Source organism: Bufo gargarizans, chromosome 2 (assembly GCF_014858855.1).
Source record: "Bufo gargarizans isolate SCDJY-AF-19 chromosome 2, ASM1485885v1, whole genome shotgun sequence".
Classification (NCBI taxonomy): domain Eukaryota; kingdom Metazoa; phylum Chordata; class Amphibia; order Anura; family Bufonidae; genus Bufo; species Bufo gargarizans.
In genome coordinates, this window is record NC_058081.1 from 277,774,468 (window position 1) to 277,801,738 (window position 27,271).

The 27,271-nt window shown below is 39.0% G+C and overlaps 1 protein-coding gene across 11 annotated transcripts in view; it reads right to left on the reverse strand.

Moving 5' to 3' along the window:
• FOXP2 (forkhead box P2) overlaps window positions 1-27,271 on the reverse strand; it is a 260,732-nt gene that overhangs the window by 48,407 nt on the left and 185,054 nt on the right. For 10 of the 11 annotated variants that reach the window (XM_044280312.1, XM_044280306.1, XM_044280313.1 and 7 more), the window contains exons 9-12: window positions 13,129-13,216; window positions 10,070-10,153; window positions 938-1,139; window positions 1-11 (exon numbers count right to left, since the gene is read on the reverse strand). The exon at window positions 1-11 is cut by the window's left edge and continues 66 nt beyond it. In XM_044280312.1, the coding sequence (XP_044136247.1) occupies window positions 1-11; window positions 938-1,139; window positions 10,070-10,153; window positions 13,129-13,216 (385 nt within the window). Of the gene's footprint in view, window positions 12-937; window positions 1,140-10,036; window positions 10,154-13,128; window positions 13,217-27,271 lie in introns of those variants that run through there. The other variant, XM_044280314.1, reaches the window with a different exon arrangement.

Sequence of the window (27,271 nt, forward strand, 5' to 3'; positions counted from 1 at the left end):
TGGGGCAATTTCTATGAAGACAAGAGAAGATAGTCAAAATGTATACTACATTGGGAGCAAAATAAATACTTAGTGTAATAAGCAACACATGGGGCAGATTTATCATAGACCGGTGGCTTATGCCGATCTATGATAACCAAGCATGCTGCCAGATGATATATGCCTCGTCATAAATTAAGACAGTTTATGCACCTATACTTATATCTATGCCAGCCCTGGCTTATTTAGATTTCAAAGGGTTTTCCAAGATTTTGTTACTGATGACCTATCCTCTGGACCCACACCAATCAGCTGTTTTGAGAAGGCAGCGGCACTCCTGTGAGCGCCGCTAGCTTCTTGCTGCTCAGCGAGCACAGCGCAGTATGTTGTATAGTGGCTGTGCTTGGTATCACGCTCAGGCCCTGTTCCTAGGCCACGTGTCCCATGAACATATCATCACTGGCCTAGGAAAAGCAGAGAGAGGGCCACGGGGGTACTGCGAGTGTTGCTTCCTTCTCATAACAACTGATCGGCAGGGGTACCGGGTGTTGGACCCCCACCAATCAGATACTGATGGTAATCAGTATAGGTCATCAGTATAAAAATCTCAGAAAAGTCTTTTTAGTGTTCTTTTACAACAGAAAACTGACATAAAAGAGGATAAATGTGGTGGGGCATATGGCCTCACCTCATCCCTGCCCTCACCACGCTCTCTTTTCAGGCAAGTGGCAATTCCAGCGTTTAAAAAGTTGCAAACATGCAGTTTGTGACCTTTTTATGCCATTTTTCTGGCATATATTAATGATAAATCTGCCTCATGCTCTATATCACCAAGAGATGCTATAATAATAAATCTTTCCTCCACAGAAATCTTAAGAACTGTACAATCATAATAATCTGAAAAAAATCAAAGCACTGATATATGTCCATATACAACACAAAGCAATGATAAGGTTACCTGAGGACATAGGAATGTTGTATTTGTCAGAGTGTCGTCTTCGAATGGCCCCAACATTGGGTATACTGGCCGGTGTAATTACAGAGGGTCCCTGGGTAAGTGGAGTGACGGGCGCTGTCGGTGTGGTTGGGGTTTGAGGTAAGCTCTGAGGGGATGTGTCTAACATGTTTTTAGACATGGTGACACTAGACACCAGGTTTAGCTGAAAAACACATAAATGACACAGACATGATTAAAAAGAGCGGTTCAATCACATAGTACATTAGGTCAAGAAGAAATGGAAAAGCTCTCATATTTAGACTGCAGGCATATAACACCTAAAAAGAAGGAACCTAGTGCAATTAATTATCTTCTAACATTAGGGAAAAAAGAGAGACACTATCTAACGAGAGGACACTGGCCGATTATTATGTAACATTGAATCACTCTGTTTCTTCAAATGAATGATAAGTTGATTAGTGAATTATTTAAGCTGAAAATCCAGCAAAATAAAAAATATATCTAAAAATGAATAGACCTTCGATAAGTTCATATTCTGACCCTGCCATAGTACTTGTTCATAGTCCTAAATCTCAGATGAGAAGCTCCAACCAGCTGGAAAATCTTACACTGACCTTTAGTCTCCTTGCTAATTTGGTGGAATGGTAATGACATTACTACATATTCAAACAAAATTGTCTTAATTGCAAATTAGCCGGGGGAGGCTGAAATTTTTCAAATTAAATCTGATTGGAGATGGGGAGAGGGAAATGGTATTTCCTCACTAACAATCATTTGTGGCATGTGTTAACAAATATAATGAAATGTCAAGTTTGCCAATTCCTCTGGAAGGATCATTTTCAATTTGTGATTACAGTGTCACTTATTGCTGATGTACCCTGGAAAGTGGGTGTCAGAATAGAGAAAAGGAAAATAGGTGTGAAGATATGCAATCTGTTCTAAAATGTGTCCTCCTTTTATGCCTATAGAGAAGCACTATTCCTCATTATAAAAAAAAATCACCACCTCTACCACACCTCTCAGGCCATAAATAGCATCCAATTAGCAAAACTTAGTAGTAGTGAAACACTTGCAGTGATTACAACTATAATTTCAATGGTGTTCATCAGACATAATGTGCGGATAATTTGATTCATAGCCCTACTTAACCCTTCCTGCACCTCCATAACATGAAGTGTTAACATATCTAGCTTCATACTTGTAATAATTGTTTGTCTGCACATTGTATTAGCCTTTCACCTGAACATTAAAGAAATGAATTCAAATCATCTGCTACTGTATGGAATTTAGCAACACCTGTCCTTCTAAATCTCAAACATTCTTTCTGAGACAAACATATTTTTAATAGGGAGAAATGCTGTGTACGGCAATGATTGATCTTTCTTTGTGGATTTGTTTTACACATTTAGTCAGTGGAGAGATTTGTTAGGGAAACAAAAATTAACATATGCCAGCTAATTGTTCCTCTTTCTTGGGAAGCAGCCAGAAGAAGCACATTAGCAGTCTAATAATAACGACTGGCACCCTGAAGGCATCCCCAAGTGCATCTGTTCCCAATAAACCGCAAACTGTTATTCAGCTCCCACTCAAAGCCAGCAGAGTGAAATGGGAATTCTTTGTTACGTACATAAAAAGGCTGAGATGATATTACTAAATGCAATTCTTCATGCGTTTAGAAAGCCAATTGTATGTGCTTGCTCATATCATGTACACTACAACATCTTTTCCAGCCTCAAGAACTACAGTGCTCATGACACATGGAGAACATGTGTGGCAACATACTAATACACATTTCCACTACTAGGTATACAAAAATAATACTACATTCTACAAGAAATAATACAGTAGAACATAAAGTTATGCAATTTTAAAGCACATGTTTAAGACCACTTATTCAAGTAATTTCTTTATTACCGTATTTTTCGCCCCATAAGACGCACTCCTCCCCCCAAATGGGGGAAAATGACCCTGCATCTTATGGGGCGAATGCTGACAGTTTAACATCGCAGGCTGCGATGTATGAGCGAGCGGGGAGGAGCTGGGGGCGGGCACTAGCGGCGGAGCAGTGCAGTCACTGTACTATAGCCCCGCCGCTCCAGTGCTGCACTATACAAATATAAAATGTCTTATTCAATTAAAAGTGATTAAACATGCCCCCCCACTCCTAATATTACCGTACATCCTAACAGCTTCTGTAGAATGCAGGCAGGCCGTGCGGCAGCGTAACTCCCTGATGTCACGTGCCTGCGCCGCCTAATTTATGAATGAAGCAGTGTCCTTCACAGATCCCCCATAACAGTGTCCGTCATCCACAGATCCCCCCATAACAGTGTCCGTCATCCACAGATCCCCCATAACAGTGCCATCCACAGATTCCCCATTAGTTTCAAACCCACCTTTTGGTTAAAAAAAAATTTTTTTCTTATTTTCCTCCCCCAAAACCTAGGTGCGTCTTATGGGCCGGTGCGTCTTATAGGGCGAAAAATATGGTATATGGCATTTGCCTAGATGTCATTGTCAGTTAACCTAGTGATAGGATGTATAGTGCTTTATTATAAATTACTATATTTTATAACAACCTTCATTTTATTCCAGTGCAACCTTCATTTTATTCCAGTGCAAAAATCATTCGTCTTTCAGCTGTCATTGCTCTCTAGTAAAACGTGTATATCTGGCAACCATGTTGTACACAGACCCCTCTTCATTGGTACCAATAAGCCATTCTATAAAATACAGATAAATAATGCATATAACGCCCACTGAGATAAGTCCTTGGGTTGGCCAACAGAAAGAATAGGTCATGACCTTTGGTCCAAGTTGCTGAGTAATTTGTGTTTCTGGTGAGTGTCAATAATACTAAGACCCACCTGTGATATTCTATCATGTATAAGAAACTTTTGTCAGTTGCTATTCACTCTCTGTATGACATTTCAACTGAATTATACTCTTTATTCTCACATACTAACTAGTGTTGAGCAAAGCAAAGCATCCAAACCGAAATTTATTCTGAAGTTTAGGAAAACTTTGATTCTCAACAAATCCAAATTTCTTTGCGCTTCGTGATAACGAATCAGTTTTCCTAAAATGGTTGCTGCACTTGTTAGAAAGCAAAACTAAGTGTAGAGGAGACAAGCCCGGGAATGCAAGATCACCCATAATGCCGTGTAGTTAGTCAATCCGCAGATAGCCATCCCCTGTGATGTCAACCAATACCATCCAGGTGGCACCCTTTAGGGGGCCAGGTCTTAATGATGACCATCCTCATCTTTTGCTGGCTTTAATTCTTTCAAATCATCCTTCAAAATCTCCATGTCCTACAAAAGTCAGTAAGATACAGAGAAAGGAGGAGCTGGATGTACCTTATGACATATTCTCATTGATATTAGATGATGTGAAAAAGGAGGAAAAGCAGATGGCAGAAGAAGGGTTTCCACCTGTAGGGCAGGAGAGCGCTAGGGTTGGAGAAGTGGGTATGCCAGAGCTGATTAATATTCTGTTTACTGTCAAATAACCTGCAGGAGATTGCAGAACAGCAATAATATGCATATTGTGCCTCTACCTAACCAGCCAAACCCCATACCAGTAACAGCCCCTGTTTAAAGGTGCCACACGGCCATTAACAATGAAGACCGACTATACAGTGTGGCTAATGGAAAAATGAATCAGCCAGCAAAGGAGGCAATATGGACAATCACAATACATTAGTAAGTACCTTATATTAACTTTCTCTACATTATAAATGGCATTTGCTGAAGTGAAACAACCCCTTTAATGGTAATGGGGCAAGTGATTTACAGTACTTAGAACATCCAAATTGTCCACAAACCTATCCTATTCATTAGAGCTGAGAAATGGGGATCAATCTAAACTACAGTTGTATTATACCTACCATAAATGGAAAAAATAGAAGCTCTTTGCGCACATTTTTGATCAAATGTGTGTCGGGCCCATCTACCAGACGTCAAGGTGGCTTCCGCAGATAGGTACCTAACACCAATATACCGCCTCTCTTGGACTTTCCTAAGCCTACAATTTTTAGGGGAGTGTAGGAACCAGCTACATTTATACACTGCTCAGAAGCCCCAGGCAGATGGGCGTTGCTCAGTCTAAAAGAGGCGCTACCCTCAATATATACTACAAGAAAATTTAGACTGAGCAATGCCCATCTGCCTGGGGCTTCTGAGCAGAGTATAAATGTAGCTGGTTCCTACACTGCCCTGAAAATTGTAGGCTTAGGAAAGTCCAAGAGAGGTGGTATATTAGTGTTAGATACCCATCTGCAGAAGCCACCTTGACGCCTGGTAGATGGGCCAGACACACGTGCGCAAAGAGCTTCTATTTTTCCATTTATAGAAGGTATAATACCACTTTAATTTAGAATGATCCCAATTTCTCAGCTCTATTGTTTGTATGTGAAATGTTGTGCAGCCATTTTTTTATCAACCATGTTTGCTTGATGGATATGCACCTGTGACTATGAATATGAATGTGCTAGTCTAAACCTTCTTGTAGTACTATCCTATACATTACCACCAATGATTCTAAAAAATTACCTACCACAAGTACCAGAGACACTACATTATATACCAGTTATTCTTAGTTTCTCCAGGAATGCCGATGCCTCAAAAATACATACAATTCAAAGTACAAATATTTAAAGTTGTATTGCCTATAGTTTTATTGATTATGCTTTTAGGCTAAGGTTTGTTTGACATTAGTGTGAAACAAATCCGGCAGACTATTCTGACCAGAAACAGCCTGTCGGATCCTTCCCTGCTGGATGCAACCGTGTGCTGCTGGAATTCTTTCTGGCCCTATTCACTATTATGTGGTCCAGCGGAGATCCGTCAGCAACCCAGCAAACTATGCTGAGGAGCGGCCAGATCCACACAGCCTGAACAGACTGCCGTGTATTCAAAACAAGCCTAAGCCCAATGCTGCTTTTTTTTATACCAGATTCTTTTGTTAAAAACATGATTATGACACTAGTGTTTTTGGACCTTATCAATATAAATTAAATGCAGATGCAAAGTATACATCCGTATGTGTCTTTATTAGTTTCACCACCACTACTAGTTTAGAAGGATCCATCGTGATCATTTTGTTGCTTCATCATTGAGATAATTGGCAAATAAACTGAAAGATTTATATTGTTATCATTTCATCAATCAGTTTAAAGAAAATGTAAGTCCAGCTTTACAAGCTAGCTCTTATCCAAGATCAGTGGAATAGCTGGGGGGATGTCAACTGGGGCAAATGCTCTGCGTGCTGAGTGCCAGGGAAGCAAAAAGCCATTTTGCCTTGGCCAGGGTATTTATATACAGGGCTAGGGCAGTAGATTGAACATTTGCAGTAAGCAACAAAATCCAAGCTACAGCTGTGCCTAGATCATACTTTATCGCCTTCTGTTACATTCTATATTTTTATGCATTTTCTAACTATTAGAATTGCGTTACTTTTTAAAACTCAAAACAAAGAATAAGGGTACTTTCACACTTGCGTTAAACTTTTCCGGTATTGAGTTCCGTCCTAGGGACTCAATATCGGAAAAAACTGATCGGTTTTATCCTAATGCATTCTGAATGGAGAGCATTCCGTTCAGTATGCATCAGGATGTCTTCAGTTCAGTCACTGTAAGTTTTTGGGACGGAGAAAATATTGCAGCATGCTGCGGCATTTTCTCAGTCCAAAATTCCGGAACACTTGCCGAAATGACAGAGCGGCATTATTTTACATTGAAATGCATTAATGCCGGATCCGGCCCCAAGTGTTCTGGAAAAAGGATCCGGATCATGCGCAGACCTTTAAAAATGTGAAAAGATAAATACCAGATCTGTTTTTTCCGGATGACAACTAGAGAGACGGATCCGGTATTGCAATGCATTTGTGAGACGGATCCGCATCCGTCTGCAAATGGTATCCGTTTGCATACAGATTGCCGGCAGGCAGTACTCTAAAGACATTTTTGTTTTCTTCCATCTAAACACACCTTTTCTGATTTATTGGCTGTTAATATGGTATATTACAGTTTCTATTTGGTCGCTAATGTTTTAAAAATGAAATGCAAAAAAATGCTTTATATTTATAAGAAAAAAAAAAACTATCCTAAATAATGATTTCACTTGATAAGGTGTCGCCATATTCTTGACAAAAATAGGCTATTTTACCCTACGCATGATGTGAAGTGCAGCTAAGTGTAGGCATTGTACTACATATTGCTGAGCATCATTTAGGAGACTGTCTTAATTTCCAGGTCTACAGTCTCCAAGAACTGTCAACTTTTCCTCCTTGATTACCCACCCCTGTACTATCAGCCAAAAATAAAGTCTGCTGAGCGAGGACACTGCATAAATTGCTCCTTATTTTTTAAAAAAAATTGTTTCATGGACTCCCTTGAGCTGCAGACTGAATGAGAGCACGGCGATATATATTATTTACATTACTTTACAAGGCTCGTATCCATTTATATGGGAGTATCAGAGTATCAAGAATGTGGGCTCCTGCTTTCCACTGTTCACGTTACAATAAAAAAAGATTAAAGGCAGAAGAAATATGTCAGACAAATATGTTCAAAATAGGCTGCAGGAGTTTCAATTTCTATATGTATGCAAATGAATATGTTTACAATGTTCCGCTAAGTTAATTTAGCAGCCGGCCATAACAAGCATAACATGTTTGTAGGCATGCAATCATGAACTGATAAAGGAGAATGTATTATTAAGTAAGGGGAAGCATGTAAAAACTAAGATGAACACTTAACCACCTTAGCTCATCTGAATATATTCAAGGTTGGGTGACACTCATTATTCAGGACTTGCAGCCTTGATAACTTTGATTTTCATCCATCCATAGCATGGCCAAAAGGTACCGTTTAATGAAGTACCATTCAGAGAGTAAATGGGGTCATATAATAGTGCGGTTGCACCTTGTGTTCATGTACTGATAGCTGTTAAGGGTGTAGTGATGAACCAACAGAGCTCATTTCTCCTTGGTAATAAATTCATCCTATTAATATTTATCAAATGTGTGGGCTGTCTCAACTGAGACAGTACACACGGGATCATAAATCTGGACAATCATATCAATTTAAGGCCTTTTTGTGCTATGTAAAAAAATGTAGATTTTTAAAAAAAAATTATTATTTCTTTTTTGCATTGCTCTTTTCCAAATTCTATGTTTCCGGGTGCTCCTTGAGAATTGTCTGTTTTGTGGGATCTTTAAACTGTGGTCTCGTTTCAAATCGTTCATCTAAGATTCTGTATTAATTGCTCGCCATCAAACACAATTAGCAATTCTTTCATGTGTGGTTTATGTAATGTAATACTTCAATTACATTATTCATTCAGGTTCTGTTTTGGATTATAGGCTGAAAATTCTTTATTAGTGCAGATGTAACCATGCTGCTGGAGTTTTAAAAAATTCACTGATTGAATAATTAATTGGAAAAGAACAAGCTGCAGATTCCTGATGGATTTATGAGACAATTATTCCATCTTGTGATTATCTACATTGTGCTATAGGAAGCAATGAGAAAACCCATTTTATTCAAATGAAACACCAGGCCACAGCAGGGAATAGCGACGCCACCCTGAACTTTATCATTCAAAGGGGTTAATAGTCCAACTCTAGCAAGCAATGTCTTCTGTGTGTTCTGAAGTATACCAAATAATCACCAGTCCATCATGTATAAGTGATTCCCCAATCATTATACTGTGATAATCTGCTCTAATTATCCAAGATGCCAGCAAACCGGGATATGGCTGTATTTTTAATCAATGTACGCCTGTGAATTATGGAGCATGTGTTTTAGTTTATTTTCTATACACAAATGTGCCATGCAGAATTTGTGTACCCATCTTATACTGGACATTAGAGAGGTTTTCCCACCATGGACATGTATCATCCATCCACAGAATAGGTGGTACATGTCTGATCACTGCCAGGACCCCTGCCAATAACTAAAAGAGAGGTCCCAAATGACCCAAACACAGTGAAGAGGAGTTTCAGTGGAGCAAAGACTGAGCCCTGCCTTATCTATCTATCTATTGTTCCATCTATCTATCTATCTATCTATTGCTCTATCTATCTATCTATCTATCTATCTATTGCTCTATCTATCTATCTATTGCTCTATCTATCTATCTATCTATCTATCTATCTATCTATCAATGAAGCAGTGTATCAATCTATGTATGTTTCTATATTATATCTCTTTATCTATCTAATATACATCTATCTCATATATATCTATTTATCCATCTATCTATCTATCTATCTATCTCACCATGTAGCAGTGTATATATCTAATATCTATCTATTTATCTATCTATAGCTTTCTGTCTGTCTATCTAATATCTATCTATTAATGTAGCAGTTTATCTATCTATCTCTCTATCTATGTTACATCTATCTATCTCATATCTATATATCTATCTATGGATGTAACAGTGTATCTATCTGTCGATCTATCTGCAGTGTATATCTGTCTATCTAATATGTATCTCCTATACATTTATCTATCTATTTCATATATATCTGTATGTTTATTATCTATCTATATATCTATCTATTATGTATTTCATATATCTATGTTATATCTATCTATCCCCACTTAACCCAAGTATTAATTCCAAGAAGCATATTACAACAGTACATTTAGCACATAGTAACCATTAAAATGATTATCTCTAAAATGAAATGGAGCAAGTTAATTGAAGATAAAAGACATTTGCAGGATATTTGGAAACCAATGACAATTTCTAAATACATTTTGAATTGCTGTTTTCCAGCATTTTAGTCTACTTTGTTCCAAGAGCAGCAGATATTGTGCTGGCATGAGCAAGACTATCTCACTTAGATCTCTTTCCTGGCTCCGCTCTGAAAGTAATGATTTGTGCACTTATAGATGTAGTTTGTTTAGTATCACCTACAGTGTAGATTGGATAGATTGTGTTAAAGATAGCATTACTTTTAGAGAAACATACAATTTGACAAGATATTGCATTTTACATCCATTTTATTGCAATATTTTTCATCACACTCATTGTTTTCAAACTGTCACAAAATTGTTCATTTTCTTAGTCAGTTACATGTAGAGACCTATTTACTGTTTATAAAGCAATATGCACTTACAGGTTTTGGAGATGGCTTGGGCTCTGAGGGTCGCATGTGCAAGTGGGTCATCATTGCTTGGAGACGCTCACGCTCTTTAGAAAGCTGTTAAGAAGAAGTAAAATCAGAAGCATTTCAGAAAGGACTGCTACAGCTATTTTATCCTAGTGATACATCTTATCATCAAGCATGTCTCCATGTAATGAATTCAGCACATAAAATGCAGAGTTGCATACTATAAGACTGAAGACATGCACTATTCTAATAACCACCCATAATACTCAACTATAATTTGTCCTAAGTGAATGCTTTAAATAGCAGATACAATGTATACTAATGCATTCTATGTGATATAAAGCTCGATAGATTGGGATAAGTTAGATTGATAAAGATTAATATTTGATTGTTTCCACGCTATATAATCATTCATTCCATGTTATTTAGCATCCATCTGATATCCCTGAACTGAAGTCAATGGCAAACTAATGCAGAGGTAAATGGTTTCCAAATGAAACAGTTGTTCCAACCAGATTTTCACATCATCCTTCTCTACAGAGGTCCATTTAATACTCCTTGTATTAGGTCTTCATCAATCAAGTTTGACAAAAAATAATAGAGAATTTAAAGTGTTAAACTTTATTTTTGAGTCAACACCTAAAGCTGTCTATCAACTGTCCTCCTCTGTCCTCACAAAATGTCCATATAAATGCACATTTCACCGAGATGGCAGATTTTTTTCAAGGGGGAAATGAGAATAAGCCACTACTGTAATCCCACGTACCAAATTCTTCTTTACCTCGACATCTACCATCATGGGAGAATCAGGACATGCTCACACACATTAGATAGTTAACTGGTCTAGCCAAATTTGGATGGCTTTCATCTAATGCCACCTTAACATCTTTGCGCACCTGAGCATAACTGTGAAATTCTGTAGACACCTGGCAACAATGGATCAGAGATAACTTTGTTCCCAGTTATTTAACACCTAAGATGCCGCAGTCACTACTAACATTACATAGAAGGAGGGGCTCTGTCTGTTTTTTCATAGGAGTCCCCAAAGCAAAATCATGAGGTTTCCAATTGGTTACTATGGCAGCCTGGTGTCTTATGAAGGCTTCCATGCCTGCCATAGGAAATAACCTTTTAAGTCCTGCCTGCAGTATTCTGTGTGAGCGATTAAAAAAATCCCATATGTTTAAAGGGCTTCTGTCAGCCCACTAAACCGTTTTATTTTTTTTTGGTTAATAATAACCCCTACACTGCGAGCTCCCTATACATAAGCTAGCAGGCTCTCTCTCGGCCGCTTCATCCTCAATGCGCCTGCACTGATGACGTCACATCTACACCCGGCGCAGGCGCATTGAGGATGGAGCGGCCGAGAGAGCGGCCGCCTCTCAGTGCGCCTGCGCCGATTAAAGACAGGTACGGCGCAGGCGCGATATTTTGAATTCAAACAGGGCCAGCAGAGAACGATCCCGTTCCCTGGCCCTGTCAATCACACAGCGGAGGGGGCGTCATTAGCAGCGGAGGATGCGGCTGCTACCAGCAAGTAACCGCCCTACTTGCTGGTAGCAAGGTAATTTACATATTATAAAACTTGCTTTTTAACAAAATCTACAGAACCAAAATGAATATTTAGCTTATGTATAGGGAGCTCGCAGTGTAGGGATTATTATTAACAAAAAAAAAACAAAAAACGGTTTAGTGGGCTGACAGAAGCCCATTAAATAAAAAAAATAAGGTTTTAAGAAATAAAAACCACAACGAAGAGGAAGAAGAAGAAGAAGAATTGCTATTGTCATGTCTTAAAATGCCTGAATCATGTGTGGTGAACGTGGTAACAGAAAAAACTCTGCGTCAGGGATATCAGAATATGTTGAGGAGAGAAGATTCCAAGTTAACAAACAGGGCAGATAACAAAATATGTAGATGGGGGGAAACCACACACAAAGCAGTTTGCAGGAAGACATTAGGGTGAATCAAGTGTGGAAAGAAAATAGAAAAACAATGATATACTTTGTAGATGGACAGTAAATCACACACTCAACAGCTTCAATGACTAAGTACAAGAGAGAGAGAAGGTGTAGAAAGGGAAAGCATCCCATGTGCTGATACAAGAGAGCTAGTGAAAGCAGCACCATAGACCATGGATCAGCAACCATCTGCACTCCAGCTGTTCTGAAACTACAAATCCCAGAATCCCCCTTTCACTGCTATGGGGTTACAAGAACAGCAAAGTAAGTGTACATGCTGGGAGTTGTAGTTTCACAGCAGCTGCAGTACCAAAGATTGCTGATCCCTGCCATAGACACACGGACTGCACAACCAGAATATATTAGGCCTCTTGCACACAAATTTGTTTTTTTTCCGTTTAGGTTCCATTTTTTGCGTTCCGTATAAGGAACCATTAATTTCAATGGGTCCGCAAAAAAAATAAAAAATGAATGTACTCCGTATGCATTCCGTTTCCGTATAAAGATAGAACATGTCCTATTATTGTCCGCATAACGGACAAGGATAGTACTGTTCTATCAGGGGACAGCTGTTTTGTTACGCTAGTAACGGAATGCACACGGACGTCATCCGCATTTTTTGCTAATCAGTTTTTTGCAGACCGCAAAATACTGAAAAATAGCACTGACATATTCCGCAGCACTTTGCAGACATTTGCATCACATTGTCCTCAGTGGGGCCCACAATCTATCAGTATGTCTTTGAGGTGTAGGAGTAAACTACACAAACACATGTAGAACATACAAACTCCATGCAGATGTTGTCCTTGGTTGAATTCGAACCCAGGACCCCAGTGCTAACCACTGAGCCACCATGCTGCCCTAGAAAGGTCTGAAGCGAGGAGCAGGTTGTATGCAATCTAAACATAAATGAAGGACTAAAGATTGCAGACGGAGACCTTTATTACTCAAGGTAACCATTGGCGTGCAAAAATAAATGTTTTCCATGTCAAAGGTCCCCATAGCCTTTCAATACATACATTGGTTTAAGTAACCTTTGTATTCTATTGCCCACATTGCCATCATTCTGTGCTTTGTACAATATCATTTTGACTGATTACCAACCTGAATCTCCAGCTGTTGAACCACTTGCATTTGTACTCTGCACTGAGCAGTACTTCGGTCATCCAATGCATGCTCATTGTTAAGGTGCCTGGTTAAGAAACAAAACACAAATAATGTTTGATGAATATACAGTATGCTGTATCACATTCTAAAGTAGATACACTGAAATATACACATATACTGAAATATATACTGTACATTCAGGAAACTCATTAAAGGAGATTTATGACAGTTTTTTACTGGAACTTAGGTCCACCACCAATCAGCTGTTTGAAAAGGTAGCACTGAGGCCTTCTCTAGTTTTGCCTCAGCCATCTGACATCATGTTCATCGGTCACGTGGCCTAGCTGCATCTTAGCCCATTGAAGTGAATGGACCTGAGCTGCAATACCAAGCACAGCTACTGTACAATATATGGCTCTGTGCCTAGTAAGCTGAGAGAACGCAGCGATGATACTGCGAGCACTACTGCTGATCAGCTGTTTGAGAAGGCAGGAGTCCTGAGTGTCAAATCCCCACTAATCAGATACTGACGACCTATCCAGGGGGTAAGTCATCTGTAAAAACTGTCAAACACATAGCTGTGGTACACCTGAATAAAACATTGTTTCTCTTTTGTTGATCCGAAGCTCCATTCCTGAGTTATTATATATTTTCTTAATATGCAATTTAGGCCTTCGGTGCAATAAGGGTGTCACCATTACTCTTGTTGTTCCCGAATTGGACTCCTTTCTGGGGCAAGCCTCTCTCTCGCTGCTTTGATTGACAGGGCCAGACAGTGGCAAATCAGGGAGTGGAGCTTTTAATCAGATAAACATCAGCTGTGTCTATGCAAACAGTTGGGTAGGAGGTCACTGGAGAGAGGTTTTCTTTAACCCCTTTAAAACATCCACCGTACATGTATGGCAGATGAGGGGGTTCTTATTGCTGCAGGGTCCCTGCTGTTTCATACAGCAGACACCCGCAGGTAATGTCCATGATCAGCAGTAATGCCGACTGTGACCACACCATCTGAAAGGGTTAAAACCTGGAAGCACGCACTTCTGGGGCAGGAACTCTTTCCGCGGGCAGAGATCAGGGAAAGTGTTCTATGCTCATAATGAGCCTGAGCCTGAACTAGGCTTCCAGGCTGATTACTTGTCTATTACAGTTCAGGCAAGCAGGTGCCAGCACTGAGCTATAATATAACGATATATGTATAGAATAATGGAGCAAATTTCATTATTCTATACTAATTGCAATCTAACAATTAAAAAAACATAATATCATGGGTATTGTTGCATGAGAAACCCCCTGTACTATTAAAATATAAAAAAAACTGTATCTCATATGGTGAATGGTGTAAAGGAAAAAAAAAAAAAGGGCCGATTCAACTTTTTTCATTACTTTACTATCCAAAATAATTGAATAAAAAGTGATCAAAAAGTCATACACATCCCAAAATTATATACAACTACAGATCATGCCACAAAAAAAATGAGACTCACACATCTTGGTAGATATAACTAAAAAGTTATGGGGGTCAGAATACTCCAATGACAAGGAAAAAATACATTTTTTCAAAAGTTTTTTTGCGGTCTGGAGGCGGCCGGTTTATTCCTCTTCGACGCGCCGGCGTGACATCTCGCGAGATTTCCTGTGAACGGGCTAGATGCGATTTTTTTTAACCCTTGAAAGGTATATCAGACGCTGTTTTGTTAACAGCGTCTGATATACCTGCTACCTGGTCCTCTGGTGGTCCCTTTTGCTTGGATCGACTACCAGAGGACACAGGTAGCTCTGTAAGTAGCACCAAACAACACTACACTACACCCCCCTGTCACTTATTAACCCCTTATTAACCCATGATCACCCCATATAGACTCCCTGATCACCCCCCTGTAAGGCTCCATTCAGACGTCCGTATGTGTTTTGCGGATCCATGGATCCACGGATCCGCAAAACACATACAGATGTCTGAATGGAGCCTTACAGGGGGATGGTCAATGACAGGGGGGTGATCACCCCATATAGAATCCCTGATCACCCCAATGTCATTGATCACCCCCCTGTAAGGCTCCATTCAGACGTCCGTATGTGTTTTGCGGATCCATGGATCCACGGATCCGCAAAACACATACAGATGTCTGAATGGAGCCTTACAGGGGGATGATCAATGACAGGGGGGTGATCACCCCATATAGACTCCCTGATCACCCCCCTGTCATTGATCACCCCCCTGTAAGGCTCCATTCTGACATCAGTATGTGTTTTGCGGATTCACGGATCCGCAAAACACGGACACCGCGGATCTGCAAAACACGGACACCGGCAATGTGCTTTTCGCATTTTACGGATCCGCACATTGCCAGAACTATATGGAAAATGCCTTTTCTTGTCCGCAATTGCGGGCAAGAATAGGACATGTTCTATAGGCTCTACAAAAAACGCAGTGTTCGCCCAATCAGGCCTGATCTTGTGCGCACACTTGCGTTCAGTCCGCCCCACCGCAGTGACAGATTTTTTTTTTTCCCAATCACTGCAAAAACACCGTAAAATCGCTGCAGCACTATAAAAAGATCACTTTTGAGGGGCATGGCGAGTTCATAGAAGATTTTTTTTTTTTTTGGCACAAGTTAGCAGAAATTGATTTTTTTCTATTTTTCCTTACAAAGTCTCATATTCCACTAACTTGTGACAAAAAATAAAATCTCACATGAACTCGCCATACCCCTCACGGAATCCAAATGCGTAAAATTTTTTAGACATTTATATTCCAGACTTCTTCTCACGCTTTATGGCCCTAAAATCTCAGGGCAGTATAAATACCCCACAAGTGACCCCATTTTGGAAAGAAGACACCCCAAGGTATTCCGTGAGGGGCATGGCGAGTTCCTAGAATATATTTTTTTTTTGGCACAAGTTAGGGGAAAATGATTTTTAATTTTTTTTCTCTTACAAAATCATATTCTGCTAACTTGTGGCAAAAATATACCTTGGGGTGTCTTCTTTCCAAAATGGGGTCACTTGTTGGGTATTTATACTGCCCTGGCATTTTAGGCGTGAGAAGAAGTCTGGAATCCAAATGCCTAAAAATGCCCTCCTAAAAAATACTCATTGGAATTTGGGCTCCTTTGCGCATCTTGGCTGCAAAAAAGTGTCACATATGTGGTATCGCCGTACTCAGGAGAAGTAGGGCAATGTGTTTTGGGGTGTATTATTACATATACTCATGCTGGGTGAGAGAAATATCTCTGTCAAATGACAACTTTGTATAAAAAAAAAAAGGGAAAAGTTGTCTTTTAGAGAGATATTCCTCTCACCCAGCATGGGTATATGTAAAAATACACCCCAAAACACATTGCCCTACTTCTTCTGAGTATGGCGATACCACAAGTGTGACACTTTTTTTCAGCCAAGATGCGCAAAGGGGCCGACTTTCCAATGAGTACTTTCAGGATTTCACAGGGCATTTTTACGAATTTGGATTCCAAACTACTTCTCACGCTTTAGGGCCCCTAAAATGCCAGGGCAGTATAAATACCCCACATGTGACCTCATTTTGGAAAGAAGACACCCCAAGGTATTCCGTGAGGGGTATGGTTAGTTCATGTAAAATTTTATTTTTTGTCACAAGTTAGTGGAATATGAGACTTTGTAAAAATAAAATTAAAAAAATAATCATTTTCCGCTAACTTGTGACAAAAAATAAAAAACTTCCATGAACTCACTATGCCCATCAGCGAATACCTTAGGGTGTTCACTTTCCGAAATGGGGTCATTTGAGGGGGGTTTCTACTGTCTGGGCATTGTAGAACCTCAGGAAACATGACAGGTTCTCAGAAAGTCAGAGCTGCTTCAAAATGCGGAAATTCACATTTTTGCACCATAGTTTGTAAACGCTATAACTTTTACCCAAACAAATAAATATACACTTATTGCATTTTTTTTAATCAAAGACATGTAGAACAATAAATTTAGAGAAAAATTTATATAGAAATGTAGTTTTAATTGAAAAATTTTACAACCAAAAGTGAAATATGACGTTTTTTTGCAAAAAGTTCGGTCAATTTCGAGTAATATTCTGTTCTGTGGCTTCGTTTCATTAAAAATTGAGCTTTTAAAATATGCAAATTACTTCACTACCAGCAAGTGCTGATGACGTCACCTCTAAACCCCAAAGAGAAGACGTCATCGGCGCAGGCGCACTGAGGAAGTGCTGAGGAAGCGAGCGTCCTTCTCTCAGAGCGCCTGCGCTGAATGAAGACACGTAAAGTGCAGGCGCGGGATTTGAATTGCAGACAGGGCCAGCCGGAGGAGGAGAGCGCTCGCTGGCCTTGTCAATCAACAGGAGGAGGGGGCGTTTTTTTAAAAGGAGGATGTGGCAGCTACCAGCAAGTAGACGCCCTACTTGCAGGTAGTGAAGTCATTTGCTTATATTTAAAGCTCGATTTTTTATGAAACAAAGCCACAGAACAAGGTAAGAGCCCTATATAGAGAATAGTCGTACAATAAGGATTTTTAATATGCCCAAAAATGAAAAATGAGTTTTGGGGGGTGACAGAAGCCCTTTAAATCACTCGAACCAACACTTGGCATTGTGTTTAGTAAAGTAACGCTTGCATACAAATGCTCAGCCATTGAAACCCATGCCATGAAGCTCCCAATGTACAGTTTTTGTGCTGCTGTTAATGACACAAGTTTAGAACTTTGCAGGTATTGACTCATCAGAACAGTGGCAAATTTTATGTCTTGTTCACCACGGAGAGAGGAGATGGAAGTTCTTCAGGAGGGCGTCACACTTTTTTAGGGATCTTTTTAATGCTTTTTAAAAAAAAAAAAAAAAACAAAGCCAGTGGATCCATCAGGAAGGGGAAGTATAAGCCCTTCCTTTATATTTTTTCCCCTTTCTGGACTACTTCTGGCTTTGGTGCAAATAACCATATCAAAAATGTCACAAACAGATGTGACACTAGCTCAATAGGTTTCTATCACCTCTCTCCCTGGTAAAATACATCCATGCATTGCTTTTCCACTTTGGTGCTTGGGCAGAGGAACCACATTCTTGCATTTTAGTTCCCCACAGATTATAGCTAGTCACTCAAGTGCCCACAGTGGGAAAGGCTATAACTAGAATATTGTTGAGGAACTTTATAAAATAAAATTGTATTTTCGGGACTAATATATGGGTCTGTGGCTTCAGTTTCATAGTTGTTTGTTTACACAGCACTTCTCTATAAAGGTGGAAACATGAATACTACAGTACATAGCACAAGTAGTCTCAGAGATCTGCCCTTAGAGTCCTTGCACTCTTTTATTTCAGACATATTTACATGGCTAAAAATTAAAACAGTTTTATGCAATAAGCCTTCCCTGATAGACAACCAATGAATATTAAAAAAAAAGTAGGGTTGTTGGGCGAAACAAATTACACTGCAATGGTGGTGAGTACACATTAGGTTTAATTTTATAACAACTCCTGATCAATAATGCATGTACTCTGAAATTATTTAAAATGTATGCATGAATATTTTTACCTTATTATATTGACTACGTAGATGAGGTGACTAAATAAACAGTCGAACCTAATATGTATGAATTAATACATTAAACATTGCTTTTTTGGTTGATTTAAATGTTTTACGGGAATATGGTAAAAATCGGGAATGAGGGGGGGGGGTCTATATTTTTCCCACTTGTCAAGGGGGTGCTGTACATATTTTACCGTATATCATTTTGAAATGTGAATTTGAATTAAAATTAGATTCTTAGGCACAAAATGTGTGAGTCTTAAACATAAGGATATTAGTGCTGATTACAGAAGAGTCTTTTGCATATATTGTGTTCTGCTTATTTTATAATCGGCCCTTTTAATGCATGCTGCACTGCATTTGAAAATAGGAGTTAATACTCATTGCTCTGGTAACATATCTATTCCCACACACGAGAGATAAAGGCACTAATGCTCACTTGCAGATTAAACAGAAGAAAGGTACTGAAAAGACCATATGTATTATTTTGACTGCAGAGGCTAATATCAAGCCGTAGCCTGAAAAAGACATGTAAATGAACATGTATATAAGACAATATGCTTAAAAAAACAGCAATGAGCAGACCCCGGCTGTACAAAAGTGGCTTAAAATGTGTTTACATATTAGCGACCTCCTCTTGTCGTACGTTTAAAGAGCAAAAAATAAATAAAAAATGTTTGGATTTAACAGCTCAAGTCTTCATATCCAGTTTATCTGCACTGCTTTCATTAGAATAGAGAGACTGTAGAGTATAATAATAGTCAGTAAGGTTTTGTCTTGATTGAATTTTTCAGAAGAATACAAAAGAACCTTGCCATTAAAATAGTCCTTTATTCTCCAGCACGAAGGCGAAAGGTTTCTAAAGTGTTGTGATGTTCAGTAATGAGCCTCTATCTAAATTATCATTGGTGACAAACTCACAAAGCACTTTTCGAGGACACATAGTTATGAAATGCCAGAGCTGCCACTTTCTTTCTTGTAATTATAGGCTAGCTTGCAGCCCTTCAATGATCATTTATAGAACAGCCTCCAGTGGATTACCGAGAACTTGAAAAACACATACATACCTCTGCCACATCTCCCTTCTCCGTTCTTTGCTATTGTTTACTAGTGATATGTAAAATAATAGAGCCTATTCATTCCCCTACTTAATTATGCCAATCAAAGTGCAGGAATGGCAAAGGATACAAATGAAATGCAGGAAGATTAAGTAAATAGGGTCGGCATTAACATAAAATTATAAATTTATATACTTAAAACTATTTCATGTCAAAAATATTCTCTTTTATACCTTTCTATCTGTCTCAGGTATAACATATTGCTGTTCAAATATTCTCTATGATTTATAAATCAAGGATAAGATAATATTGAAAAATGAGGATTTCGGAATTTTTCTCAGCCACTACCTAATTGCTGTTTCAAAATGCATATGCAAAGGGACATTTCATTAATCATTTAATCATGTACCTCGCCGGAAGTTCTAACTAATGTTTCAAATACCCTTTTCATCTGAATGCTTCATAATGCTATATTATGTATTTGATATATAGCATATGTCATAAATTATGCTGCTTAGAATGGACTAAATGGGTTGTTATCCTTCAAGATGCTTATTACAAAAAACGTTATCAATTTCTCTCTTTTTATTTTTTATCTATAGCTAGCTCTATTTCATTTTTTCATGAGCCACCAATAATGCTCTCGCAGAATGCCAAAGGTCTGTAAATTAGCCATGCAATCACTAACACCATTTCACAGACCTGTTCTATTTCTGCTGGTCTGCTAACAAGACGATTACACACAAATTACTGAATGTCTATGAAATATTTAAATGCATTCTACTCTACTATGCATTAATAAGAGCAAAGCAAGCTATGGAATTCTGGTTGGATCCACTCCCTAATGTCCCCTAATGAGCCTCTTACTGTGACTGCAGTTCAAACAGAAAGGTGAAGAAAAAATGCAAAGGGTTCCTTCAGAAAGGCAGCTTGAACAAACAGTGTGAGAGCCAGTTCTAATTTATGGGTCACTTTATAGGTATATTGATTTTTGTTTTGAAAATGGAATAAATGATGTGGTTGACTGGCATTCTTTAAAAACTGCATGAGACTGAGCGGGGTCTTAGCCTCATGTACACAGTGTGTAAATGTGAAGCCTTTTCTTTCAGCAGATATTTAATAAGAAGTTAACTACAAAACACAACAGCACCTAGGAGAATCTGTGAGTGGCATATACAACACCAGAGAAACTGTATGTTCTGTCTCAGAATACTAGGTCTCAAATCCATTTTTAGAGCCATAGAAGTAATTTCAATTTAGACAAGAGTGACATTGAGATACTTTGCTAATATCTTTCTTGGTCCAGCTGATGCCCAAATATTCTCCTGGTATTTATTACACTGCCTGATTTTCTGTACATATGTGTACTATCTCCAACCTAATGACCGTCATGTATAAAAAGCAGAGGCGTAGCTAGTAGAGTTGCGGGGGGGGGGGGGGGGGTGACTTCAGGGGCCCACTGAGAATGAGGGGCCCACTAAGGGCACAGATGCTGACAGTCAAAGACTACTGTATCACAGTCCTCAGGATGATACAGTTGAAAATTGCATTGGATAGGTGAGCTAATGGTATGGGCCGCCTGTGTGGCAGTAGAATTGTGCAGGGGGCTCTTATTACCATAATCTGCACTGGATCTTGGGTGGTACACAATAATATTATTGAGCTCTGCTTGCATCAGGGCTGCAGGCAACTGAGCTGTAGGCCTGCGGCTACATGAAGGGGGAGTCAGGTATTTGACTTTTTTATTGATCACTTCAGGGGGAGTTATAACTGTTAGGAACACTATGGGGGATTATAAGAACTGGGCCTCTATAGGGGGCATAATAAGCACTGGGAAACTATAGGGACATTATAAGTACTGGGCCAATATATGGGGCATTAAAAGTCAAGGGCCACTATAGGAGGCATCATAAGTACTGGGCCACTATAAAGGGCATTATAAATACTGGGACACTATAAGGGACATTAAACATACTTTAGTCACTATGGGGGACATTGTAGATACTGGGCCACTATATGGAACTTTATAAGTACTGGGCCACTATATGGGACATTATAAGTACTGGTACCACTATGGGGGCATAATAAATACTGGGACCATTATAAGGAGCATTATAACTATGGGGGACACTATATGGGACATGATAACTACCAGCAGCACTATAGGGGCATTATAAATACTGGGTGTATATTTTCGAAAGCTTGATAACTATTGAGGGCACTATAGGGGCCTTATAACTACAGAGGGCACTGTAAGAGCATTATAACTACTGTGGGCACTGTAAGGGCATTATAACTACTGTGGGCACTATAGGAGAGCATGATAACAAGTAGAGGAACTATAGGTACATTATAAATACTAAGAGCACTACAGAGCATGATAAATACTGGGAACACTATAGGGGTATGAAATTACTGGAGGTACTATAGGGGGAATTATACCTACAAGGGACAATGAGGAAAACAATTTCTACCATAGGTACTCTGGAGGGGAATTATTATTGATCACAATATGGAGGACACTACTGCTAATGGGAGCACTCTATGGGAGCATGGTTATTATCAGGGGTACTGTTACTAAGGAGGACTTTTTGGGAGAAAACTATTACTATTGGTGGGACTTTTGAAAGTGATGTTAATATTGGGGCTATTCTGTATAGCACTATTATTTCTGAAGTATATTGTTTGGCATCATGGGGGAGAAGATGATAGAAAAGTGAAGAATCTAAGATGTCTGTGTGGTAAACTCTGCTCAAATGATATGTGCCTTAAAAGTGGCACTATAGCAATCTGGTCTGAATGGAGAAGATGAGGAAAGAGAACATCTATGTATATCGGAGGAGACATCAGTGGATACGAGTGGTATGTGGTGCTGTATCCTTCTGTATGTTTGGTAGCACTTGTTGTGGAAATTTTATTATGCAGACATTTTTATCTTAGGATGTGTGTGTGTGTGTGTTTTTATTGTTTGGATTACAAATTTGACAACGCCCAGGCCTGTGTTGTTGTCCCGCATCCTGCCTCTCTCTTGCAGCCACGGTGGAGGTGGAGCTGGACTTGCTGAAAATAAAGATGCACCTATCAGATTTGTTCCCCTCCACCCCACATGCTGAACTCTATCTACACCTGTGATAAAATGACTCAAGATGAGAATAGGTGGTACACTATATGAACTATAGAAATAGTACATCTTAAATGATGTCCATTAAATTTACAGGACCTTTAGAATGTGATGGCACTTAAAGATTAGTTCCACTTATGTTTGGCCACATCTCCCAACAGAAGTGTAAAACTATTGGTGGGAAGTTTAAAATTATTGGTGGGAAGTTTAAGGCTCATTTCTGATCATTGCCACATGTAAATATCACATATTTTATGGGGCTACAAAAATTGTCATTTGCCACCCACCCTGTGTAAGCAGGGGATGTGCTGAAGACAATATGCAAACTGAATGGGAGAATAAATTATCTATTCAGTTTACAGCAAGCCATATCAAAAGGCCCTTAAAGCAAGCAGTGATTGACTTTTACAGTTGTGTTCAAAATAATAGCAGTGTGTTTAAAAAAGTAAATAAAGTTCAAAATTCTTCTAATAGCTTTTATTTCCATACACACAAATGCATTGGGAACACTGCACATTCTATTCCAAATCAAATCTACTCGTGTAAAATAGCCCTAATACCCTCTGCTACATAAATCGACATCAGCATTATAATTGGCCTGTAATGGGCGGGGGTCCTAATTCCATGAGAATATAGGCAGTGTGCATTATTGTCTCTATGGGCTAATTCAGATGAGTGGTATAAAACTCATCTGTATTCTATCCACTATAAAGGATTGTGTTCTATCAGTGTGCAATTAGTATAGCCTCCAACTGCTTTCCTTTTGTCCTTTTTTTCCATGTGGAAAACTGGACATGTGAATTGGTGCATCGACTATAATATGTCGGTGTTCTGTATGTGTGCTATTGATTCTACTTTCAGACACCACACAGATGTAAACATCACTCGTGTAAATAGGCTCGTCAGAAGGTTTACATTTCATTGATATTGGCTTTCACATCCTTTTAGTAGTTACTAAATATCAATGCTTTTTAGTCATGCTGTTAACTTCAATAACTCTTGGACTACTCTGAATTGTATTATTGAAAGATCTTGAAAAACATGTTTCTTTAATGGTTAATTATGTTTGCTATTTGCTAACAACATTGCCACAATAGCTTATGTGCCAACATTGATTTCTGCTCTTAGCATTGCATTAGCTTTAGATCTCTTTTATATTGGTACTCTAATGGATGACCACGTGCAAACCTATCTTGCAAACAAGAGCTACTTACATCTGTATAAACAGACTTCACATATAATATTTCATGTGAAGTTCTAAAGGTCTAAAATATGAAATATGGTCCACAATTACACTACAGACTAGTGAATGGAGTTCTTTCTCTAACTGATTTAAATGGCTTGTTTAAGTGATGAAAACGGCCTCTTTACCTGCTTCACTGTAGCACTGGGACCATTTATCAAGTTAGGAAAGCGTAAGCTGCAAAACTAGGCTAATTTGCTTTGAATGTATTTTCTATTTGCCATAAAGTCGTGTATACTAATAGAATCTCTGTATTATTTTTCATGTTTTATTGTACATTCAGCAATAATAATAGAAAGTAAGACTATAAACCAGCAAAATTATGTTTCTGGATCTGTCGCAATTATACATGAGAAACATCCCAAGTTTTACGCTTAATAAGCTTTAATTCCATGAATTCCTTTCTTTTAATGCTCTATGCATCTTCAGTGAACATACTAAGGCCCCATTACCCAATGACCATTTTAATAAGAACAACTAGGTACAAACAGTGACTTCCCGCATATTGACCAGTCCTTTTTTTGCAAATTTGACATGTGTCACTTTATGTGGTATTAGCTTTGGAACACTTTTATTTATCCAAGCCATTTTGAGATTGTTTTCTCATGACTAGTGTTGAGCGAGCACCAAAGCGAACACCAAAGCTCATGTGCTCGGGTGCTCTGGCCGAACACATCGGTATGCTCGTGTGTTCTACCGAGCACAATGGAAGTCAATGGGAGAACCCCAGGCACCCCCTGCTCGGAAGAGAAGATGGTGTCTGGTTCATAAAAAAAGGTTAGAACTTGATGGAAAATGAGCAGAATATGCCTTGTTTTGGTTTCAAACTAATATTCTTGTCAGAAGACTATGAAAGCAATAGATGGTGCTATTGAGTTATGAACAGCGCCCTCTATTGGTTTCATAGTCTTCTGACAAGAATATTAGTTTGAAACCAAAACAAGGCATATTCTGCTCATTTTCCATCAAGTTCTAACCTTTTTTTATGAACCAGACACCCTCTTCTCTTCCGAGCAGGGGGTGCCTGGGGTTCTTTCATTGACATCCATCGTATTAAATTGTATTTGAGCACCCAAATTATTCAGCCGAGCACTCGGATCTGCCGAGCATAGCGATGCTTGAGCTGAACAGCAGTTCAGCCGAGCATGCTTGTTCAACACTACTCGTGACACATTGTACTTCATGATAGTCATAAATGTGTGTCAATACATTTCACCTTTATTTATGAAAAAATACCAAATTGACCCCAAATTTTGAAAAATTTGCAAGTTTACAGATTTTTTATTTTCTGCTTTTAAAACAGAAAGCAATACCTCAAAATATTTATTACTTAACATTTCCCATATGTCTAGTTTATGTTGGCATCATTTTGTAAATGTCATTTTATTTTAGAAAGCTTAGAATTTTAGAAACAATTCAAAGGAAAATAGAGATGAAATTTCAAAATTGCACTTTTTGGGCAGATTTTCCATTTTAATCCATTACACAGAGTAATACACTATCAGGTTGCCTAGGAGACGACCCTGAGGCTGGATCTCCTGGGCACCCGTAGAAGGCAGGTCTGGATGCCATGCAAGGCATTGGGCAGCCTCTGCATTGGGGACCCGATTGGCTCCATCACCCGCAGCAAACCCTTTCTATGTCGCAGTCAGCGCTGACTGCGGCATAGAAGGGGTTAATACTCCGGCATCGGTTTTTACATCGATGCTGGCGGATACAGCAGGGGCCCAGCTATCAGAGACTGCCGGACCCCTGCAGTGATTGGGCACGCACTGCTCCGGTGCCCGTCTGATCACATGAGGTACTATTACGTCAATATGCGGGAAGTCACCTGACTTCCATGACGTAATAGTACATTATGTGTCAGGAAGGGGTTAAAGACTGTGGACACCTCTCATTTTGTTTTGTTAAAAACACATTTTTCTAATTGGGCTAAATTGAAAATTTGCCTTGTGGCTACTGAAGCTGATGTGCAGTATATATAAGACATAGTAATCAGCATTATGCCATTCACCAGCAAATCTGTCAAATTGTGCTAGAGCTTGGCCTCTAACCCACCCCATCCCCTCTTCCTCTCTCTCCTCTCCTGAACAATCTCCTCTCCTGTTCAAAGTTCAGAGAGGAACGGCAGGATGAGAAAAATGCATTTTGCAATGTGCTTTTCTCACATACAGTAGGGGACTCAAAGTGCAGGGTTGGTTGTGCAACTGGGGCGACTCCCTAGTGAGTCAATGGCTACCATAGAGGTTCTCAAGCCCAAGGCACAAAAAGATGTGCAATTTAATAAAAATAAAAAAAACTTGATGTTAAGGTGTCTATAGTAGTAGTTTAACTGCTGCCCAAAATATGCATGTGAGCTTGTCACTTAGAAATTGGTGACCAGTAATCATGTTGCCTCCATCACTTATGAAAATATTAAAATCCAGCTGTCACCTGATATATATGTAACTATATTTTCTAATTGTTCTAATCAAACAGGACTGATGCACATAGGGCCTGTTCTCCGCTCTCATACACACTTCCTCAGCTGGGTATGAACAGGGTATTACAATACTTTCAGAGCTGAAGCTTTTCAGACTGGTTATATCAATTTATTATGGAAGTGTAAAACATGTTGCCCAAAAATTATATATCACAACTTTCTTTTTCTCTAGTGACCTGCCAAGCAGTCCCTCCTGTATTGTCTGGAAGTTCAGTAGAGAAGAACTTTGACTGACCATCTATATGTATATACTTTTTTCACTACTTTTGCACAATAAAACCCCCTTTTTTTTTTTTTTTTAAATGTCCATCACTATATCCTGAGGATCTACAATTAGAGACTCGGTAGGCATCAGTAACCATTAAATTTGTGGGGGTGCCAACGGGTGACAGAAGAAGACCCCTTCCTCTGAAACCACTCAGATTCTGTAGTCTCTATTGACTGCAGCATCTAACAGGGTAAATTATTGGGATCACACCACAGGAAACACATAATGGGCTAAACCTGCAACTCTGTAAAAAGGCATATTAGAAGGTTTAAATCCCATTAGTGAAGCTGTAAAATAGGCATATCACCAGTCACTGAGAGGTTAATGATTTTAAAATGGTAGCACTAAATGTATATTGTGTTGAAAGAAAACAAATGAAAGATGAATATTCAGCCACTGTAAGCCTTTGAATACAATAGAAAAGTAAGGCGACAGGTTCTCTTTAAACATTTTGTTACACA